This window comes from Myotis davidii, unplaced genomic scaffold (assembly GCF_000327345.1).
Source record: "Myotis davidii unplaced genomic scaffold, ASM32734v1 scaffold523, whole genome shotgun sequence".
In the NCBI taxonomy this organism is placed as follows: domain Eukaryota; kingdom Metazoa; phylum Chordata; class Mammalia; order Chiroptera; family Vespertilionidae; genus Myotis; species Myotis davidii.
Window position 1 is genome coordinate 402,251 of NW_006295054.1, and position 8,407 is coordinate 410,657.

The following is an 8,407-nucleotide window of genomic DNA, read 5'->3' on the forward strand; positions in this document are numbered from 1 at the left end:
TGTGGCTGCAAGGGCCAAGGCAAGCCACTGTGGCTGTGAGGGGCAAGCCCCTTGCACAAATTTCATATAAATGGAATGTCGCAATATATAATCTTTTATGACTGCCTTCCTTCATGTAGCATAATTTTACTAGGTTCATCCATGTTCGAGCATGTAGTACTTCATTCCTTTTATTTGCTGAATAATACCCCACTGTATGGATATGCCACATTTATTTATTCATTGATGGGTATTTGGGTTGTTTACACCTTTTGGCTATTACCAATAATACTGCTATGAACATTCCTGTAAAAGTTTTTATGTGTGGGCATATGTTCTCATTTTGTATTTTTCATTGGGCATAAATATACTCAGGAATGGGATTTACTGGTCATATTATAATTCTGTATACATTATCCTATTCTTGCAACTTTTCTGGATGAGTAAAAATTTTAGAATTTGAAATAAACTAGGAAAAAACTTTATAAAGGAAGGATAGAAACATAATATATTAACCAAACTATCTGTGCTCAGAGAAAAGATGCACATTACATGATTTTGCCCAGTACACAACCCTTACTCTTTGCAGGGGAAGTTAGTAAGTGCTTACAATGTTTTCCATCTTACTATGACAGAAGACTATTACTTCATAATCTTACTTTGTCTTGTTGTTTATTCAGAAAATAAAAACAGATCTTGTTTATTGACTTGCAAAATGATCAACAGAGATGAATTATTTACCTGGACTGGATAAAGAGCATCTCACTATTGATACAAGCAATAATGCATACAGACAGAATAGGAGCTCTGGGGTCACAGAGAAGGGGTTCAAGATAAGTTGCATGGCCTCGGGCATACTTAACTTCTCTGAGACTCCATAAAAGAACTATCTACACCTACACCTCAAAGCAGATATCATATAAGAGAGTATTACACAGTGCCTGACATACAGTAGTTGTTCAATATGTGCTAGTTTCCTTCAAAATAGTTACATAAAAATATTTCCCCCATTGTTCCTGCAAGCTTAAAAATCCATTGCTGCTGTATAACAGAAACATTGATATGTTCGTTTTGAAACCAAAAAACAAGTCTACTTCTCCATGCAGATGATCTCATTGTTTTGTTTCTGCTTTTCCACCTGAGCTCTAGATCCCCATTTCCAACTACCTAATGAACCTTTTCTTGAAAATATGCTAGCAACTCAAGCTCAAACTGCTCTAAATTTTGCTCACTACCTTCCTTCTAAGCCGGCCCCCCTTGACTTCTCAATTCTATAAATAATATTATCATTTAAGGTGCAAAACCTCCAAATCGCCTTTGACAAGAAACTTCTCATTACTCCCACTATCCTGTTGCCAAGACTTGTAGACTTTTCTTGTCCTCATCTCCTTTTCCACTGTCTTGCGATCATGAGGCCCTATAACTGATCAGATTACCATACTAGCCTGCTGAGCTAACCTGCCCTCCTGTGACCACTCCCTTTACCATCCCATCCCATCCCACCCACCAGTGCCATAGCAGTTTAAGATAAGGATGAGAACACAACACTCCCATCTTCAAAAACCTTTCAGGGTTCCCCACTATTTATCAACTATTCACTTATTCATCCACAAACACCTTTTGAGCACCTATATGTGCTAGGCTCTGTTCAAAGCACTAAAGACACAGAAGCTGCCATGGAGCTCATATCCTAGTTGTGAGCAAAGAAAACACACCCTGAGCAAATAACAGTAATTTCAGATGGCAAGAAGGAATGTGAAGAAAACAAATCAGGGGGACAGAAGAGTGACTAAGGGTAGGATAGAAGAGAAGGCTTCCCTGACATTTGAACTGAGACTTAACTGATGAGTAGACAGCTAGGACAAGAGTTCAGGAAGAGAGACCAGCAGGTACCTCACTCTGAGGCCTTTCAGTATTCTGAAATCACCTTCTCATCTCAAAGCATCTGCTCCCTTCTTTCCTATCTTTGCTTTCAAAACCCTACCTGCCCTTAAAAGACATCTCTGATTCTACGTCCTCCATGAAATCTCTTTTAATCCTCCCACTTTACCTCCCTTCCCCAGACCATTAATCAGATAAGTGTTACCCTTCATTTGGAAATATAAGTTAACATATCTACCTTTCTCTTTTAGGCAAACATATAGAAAATCATATATCTGAAAGAGGGGTATCCTTCAAAGTAATCATTAGGCCAAAAGCAATTATACAGGAGTTTCTAACACAATGTAAGTAACAAGTACATGAGAAGAATAAGTGGGTAACTCACCAAGGTGATTACTTTGCAAGGGCATTTATTCAAACAGTGGTTTGTTTAAAAATCACATTAGCCCTAGCTGGTTTGACTCGGTGGATAGAGTGTCGGCCGGCGAACTGAAGGGTCCCAGGTTCAATACTGGTCAAGGACACATGCCTAGGTTGCAGGCTCGATCCCCAGTGGGGGGCATGCAGGAGGCAGCCAATCAATGATTCTCTCTCATCATTGATGTCTCTATCTCTCTCTCCCTCTTCCTTCCTCTCTGAAATCAATAAAAAGATATTTAAAAAATATTTTTTTAATCACATTATTTTATAGATAACTAGAGGCCCAGTGCATGAATTCGTGGGGTCTGGCCGGCAGGGGAGAGGGGACAGCCAGCCCCACCCTCTGGTCGAACTCCTGGTAGAGGGGACAATTTGCATATTAGCCTTTTATTATATAGGATTCTCTTTTGTTTGTATAAACTCTTTTTATAATACATCTTTTAAGACTTATTTCATTATTGGTCTTTCACTATTGCTTAGAAAAGTATCCATCCAGGATGGTATTAACTAAGTCAAAGAAGGTGCCAAATGCATACTTGTCAATTAATTAATCTATAGAAAAGCAATACAGCTATTCTCCTTTGTTTTTTCATCATAGATCTTTATAAGTTTGGGGAAAAACTGAGAGTCTGCATGGGATCCAGAGGCTGCCACATTCTATCCCTCCCTCCTTCTTCACCTACACTGACCTGGAGCTGTATTTCTTGAGGATGGTGTCCAAAAGGCCAACGAGCTCTTCAGCATTGATGAACTTCTGTGTGCTGAGGGTGTACATCTTCTCATAGAAGTCTGCAATCTCCATCCGCGCCTGAACGAAGAAGCAGAGCTGCTCTGACAGGTGGGAAAGGAGTTCTTCCACATGAGGAGCGGTCCCTCCCAGGGTTCCACGGCCAGTCACCACCTTCTTCAGCTCGTTATGCAGGGACGTATAGATAGTGCGGATGGAGTCCTTCCTGCTGAAGAAAGACTGGCCCCCTGGTAGGCAAATGACATAAGCACATGACAGGTAAGGAAGAGAAAGCAGAAGTACAAAATACCTCTCAGCATTCAAAAGGGAAGGATCTGAACCTGCTGAGCTCAGTGAGTTTGCATCTACCATATTCTCTAACTTCTATGCTGGGGATTTAAATATTTTGAGGTTGATAATTTCACTGAAGAGTAAGTTAAATGAATGCCTGGTACCACTCATTAGTGTAGCAATGGACCTGTGATTGGTTTCCTTACCCACACACCAATTCCCACCCACCCCACTTTAATGAGGACTCAGATTCATTTCAGAGAATAATTATCCTAGATCTAAAAAAGCCCTCCTTCCACATAAATATATTTGAAACAAACAAGAACACACAATTATGAAAAACTGTTGTTATTCCTAGTAAATCAGCAAATTTTATTTCTGCTTTAGAGTTACATTTCCCTTTGAATCTCGTCTTTTAATCTTATCTTTCAAACCAGAAAATGGAAAATACACAAAGATCTCCCTCATACAAGAACACAGACTACTAGCTCTCAGGGGGAAAAATATATTTGAAACAAACAAGAACACACAATTATGAAAAACTGTTGTTATTCCTAGTAAATCAGCAAATTTTATTTCTGCTTTAGAGTTACATTTCCCTTTGAATCTCGTCTTTTAATCTTATCTTTCAAACCAGAAAATGGAAAATACACAAAGATCTCCCTCATACAAGAACACAGACTACTAGCTCTCAGGGGGAAAAAGAACAGCTTAAATCCATGCACTGGGCAAAACAGATACATCCAGCGGTTTGGGACACGGCCCTGCAAAGAGCATCCACCCCATCCGCCAATCTATCCGCAGCGGCGGCCGGTGGGCGGGGTTTGTGGAAGCCGAGGGAAGGAAGGGAACGGCGGGAGGAGATCTGGGAGCGCTAAGGAGGACCTGCAACTAGAAGTGACAGGAACAGGGAACCCAAGGCACTGCGGACAGGGGACTATAACCCCTTTCCTTCCTCCTCAAGGGTCACGGGGGGGCGGGGCGGAGGTACCTAGTTTCTGCCCCAGGTAGGTGAGGCTGTGATAGACCTTCTCGGCTGCGGCCAGGTGGGCCAAGGCCGCCAGCAGCGACAGCCAGCTGCCCCCCGCGCTCTTGTTGGCCTCTCGTTCCTTCTCCACATTGTCCTTGGCCTTGTCGTAAGAGAAGACACCCAGGTGAGAGAAGAACGTCTCCAGCACAGCCTGTTCCACCGGCACCGGGGCGGCCAGCGGGATAGACTCCCCCATGCGAGCCGCGCTCCAGCTCCACCCACGTGGCTCAGCTCTCCCTCGCACTTGACAATAGAGGTTTTAATAAGCAGCACATTGTGAATCATTAAGAGCAACAAGCAATTATAAGTAACTGCCACTGTAACTCAGGGGTTCCAAAGGAAATCAGCAAAATATAAGACCAAGTATATCCTTTTCAACAGTCAAAAAGGATCAAATGGCATAGATATAATTTCCTTACTTCTATATTAATACATGATCAACTATATTTCTGAGTTATAAAGCCAGCTTCACAAATGTTGCCTCAAGCAATTCTGCTAACCATCAAAGGGTCAGAGGCAAGACATTAGGAAAATGAAGAGAAACAGGACAAGTTTAAAACTGTAATTATTAGGAAATATAAAAAAACCTCAGAGATGGGTGACAGTTTAAATTTTCTATAGATATACACAGAAGGCTTTAATGAGTGAATTTATTACTATTCTAAAATATCAGGAGTGAAAATTATTTATCAAGACATTTGTAAAAATAACCTCTTAATGAATGAAAAATTTCACAAAGTTGTTTTTAATTCATTGTCCAGCTTATGATTCAAGAAATGAATCTGGGCTTCTAGTCAAGAAGGTGGTGTAGGTAAATGTGTTATTGCATCCTCCCACAACCACATCAAAATTACAACTAAACTACAGAACAACCATCATTTTGAACCACCTGAAATTTAGCTGAATGGAAGTCCTACAACTAAGAATATAAAGAAGACACCACACTGAGATTGGTAGGAGGGACAGAGACACAGCACAGGCTGGTCCCACACCCACATGTGCTGAAAAAATTGGGAGGGATATCTCAGCTACAGAGATCTCCCCTGAGGAGCGAGGGATCCCAGCTTCACACCAGGCTCCCCAGTCCAGAGTTCCAGTGCCAGGAAGGGGGTCCCCATACCTTCTGATTGTAAAAACCAGCAGGGATTGAGGCTGAGTGAGACAGAAAGCTGCTGGAGTCCCAGGCAGTTCCTCTTAACGGCCCTCACACAGAGTTGGACTTACTCTCTCTGAGTTCTAGCACTGGGGCAGCATCTGGAAAGGCACCAGGGATATACAGGGGAGAAACTGAATTGTCTGGCATCAGGACTAGAGTTGGAGGAGGCAGCTTTCTCCCACACAGAAGTGCTGGCAGAGGCCATTGTTTCTTTTCTGAGCCCTCCCCGATCAGAGCCAGCAGGAGGGTGCCATATCTGAGACTCCATCAACCTTGCTCACACTGTTCACCCTGTCCTAGTGATTCCCTGAGATCCTACCCCACCCAAGCTGTTTCCAGTGACTTTTCTATATGGCCTCTCTTGGCTCAGGCTTTAGACTTTCCTATAATCTCTCAAAAGAGCATCTGGCCTCAGTGTGCCCCATACCCCTCACTAAGTGGCTCTGGGCCCAGCACTAGCAGCAGCAGGCCTTGTTCATACTTTGGCCTTGCCTGGGCACCTCCAAGCCCAGCACAAGTAGCAGCCATCTGCAGATGGCTTTGTAGCTTATGCTGTGTGGCCCCGGGCAGAACTCAGGCAGCAGTTGACCTTGGATTGCAACTCCCGGGAGGCTCCAGAGCCAGCACACCCAGTGGACAGCTTCAGACCAGATTGAAACAACATCCAACCACTTTCACAAGCAGATTCAGCAGACACCAGAACCCTGCTGAAGTAAACTTGGATCTATGAAGTAGGCCCTTGCACAGCTGGTCCTCCACAGGGGTAGGTGGTCAAAGCCAATCCTTGCAGCTGATTGGCCTGGGGGGTAAATCCCTCCCATTGGTAAGGGGTGGGAGAACACATACTGAGAATGCCCAGCTTGGTTGAAAGGGGAGGCTGTGCCACTGGACCTTACAAGACACCTACTACATTAGGCCACTCTACCAAGTCCGGGAGATGTAGTAGCTTTACCTAATACATAGAAACAAACACAGCGAGGCTGTCAAAATGAGGAGACAAAGAAACATGTCCCAAATGAAAGAACAGAACTCCAGAAAAAGAACTAAACAAGATGGAGTCAAGCAATCTATTAGATGTAGAGTTCAAAACACTGGTTATAAGGTTGTTAGTGAGAATGCCAACAACATACTAAAGGACATGAAACCATAAAACAAACCAGTCAGAAATTAAGGATATACTAACTAAAATGAAGAATAATTTACAGGGAAGCAACAGTACAATAGATGAAACCAAAAATCAAATTAGCAATTTGGAATATAAGGAAGGAAAAAACATCCAATCAGAATGGCAAAAAGAAAAAAGAATCAAACACACACACACACACACACACACACACACACACAACACAACACACACACGAGGATAGTGTAAGGAGTCTCTGGGATAATTTCAAGCATACCAACATCAGTATCATGGGGGTGCTGGAAGGAGGAGAGAGTGAGGAATTGAAAACCTATGTTTTAAAAAAAAAAAAGATGGAAAAATTTCCCTAACATGATGAAGGAAACATACAAAAAATCCAGGAAGTGCAAAGTCCCAAACAAGATGAACCCAAAGAGGCGAACATCAAGACACATCATAATTAAAATGCAAAAGGTTAAAAACAAACAGAGAATCTTAAAAGCAACAAGAGAAAAGCAGTTCGTTACTTACAAGAGATTTTCCATAAGATTGTCAGCTAATTTCTCAACAAAAACTCTGCAGGCCAGAGGGATTGGCAAGAAATATTTAGTGATGAAAAGCAAGGACCTACAGCCAAGATTACTCTACCCAGCAAAGCTATCATTCAGAATCAAAGGACATATAAGAGCTTTCCAGACAAGAAAGAGCCAAAGGAGTTCATCACCACCAAACCAGCATTACATGAAATGTTAGTCTTCTTTAAGAAGAAAAAAATACATAAAACATAGGAACAATAAAATGGCAATAAGTACATACATATTAGCAATTGAATCTAAAAAAAAAATAAATGAACAATCAGAACAGAAACAAGCTCATCAATACAGAGAACATTTTGATGGTTACCAGCTGGGAGGAAGACTGGGAAGTACAAATTGATTGTTACAGAATAGTCATGGAGATGTAAAGTACAGCATAGGGAATATAGTCAATAATATTCTAATAACTATGTATGATGTCAGATGAGATTTATTGGGATGATCACTTAGTAAGTTATAAAATGTCTAATCACTGGATGTACACATGAAACTAATATAATATTATGTCAATTGTAACGGAAAAATAAAAAATGTGAAAGAAATAATCAAACTACATACACAGATCTTTCCTATAATCTGGGAAAGTGAAATGTCAGAAGTCAATCAAATGCAATAAAGGCACTTCACAAATTCTGTTCACTAAAACAGTCAACATATCCTAGTTTATATCCTTCATTTTATAAGTGGCTGTGACTGTCTGTTTGGATTGGAGGACAGAAAAATGGACAGTTTCATGGCAGTGAAAATGTAAAAAAACAAGTGATGAGCCCTTGGCCAGGTTTTTGTTTTTGATGACCTTAAATCTACCGTATTTGCCGGCGTATAAGACGATTTTTTGGCCCTGAAAAATATGCCTCCAAGTGGGGGGTCGTCTTATACGCTAGGTACACTTCAGATAGACTGCCCATAGTGCTTGCCCCGTGCCATAGTGGCCTCCCGATGCCCGCCCACTTCATTCCACATACCGTTCAGGCATCAGCAGCGCTGCTGGGTGTATGCTCGGCTGTTATGCGATTTTGCTGTTATGCGATTTTACCACACTCGCAAAATCGCACACAGCCGACCATACACCCAGTATGATAGCGCAAAATCACGAATCGCGATACCATACTGGGTGTATGGTTGGCTGTGTGCGATTTTGCGAGTGTGGTAAATTCGGGTTACCGTATATTTCTTTACATATGCATTGAATTTTAAAGAAGGC

The 8,407-nt window shown here is 41.8% G+C and overlaps 1 protein-coding gene across 2 annotated transcripts in view; it reads right to left on the reverse strand.

Moving 5' to 3' along the window:
* Positions 1-8,407, reverse strand: part of LOC102768838 (chromosome unknown open reading frame, human C12orf66) — a 21,389-nt gene that overhangs the window by 11,536 nt on the left and 1,446 nt on the right. Inside the window, exons 1-2 of one of the 2 annotated variants that reach the window (XM_006769615.2) lie at positions 4,290-4,568; positions 2,970-3,255 (exon numbers count right to left, since the gene is read on the reverse strand). In XM_006769615.2, coding sequence (XP_006769678.1) covers positions 2,970-3,255; positions 4,290-4,524 — 521 coding nt within the window. In that variant the 5' untranslated portion in view covers positions 4,525-4,568. Of the gene's footprint in view, positions 1-2,969; positions 3,256-4,289; positions 4,569-8,407 lie in introns of those variants that run through there. The other variant, XM_006769616.2, reaches the window with a different exon arrangement.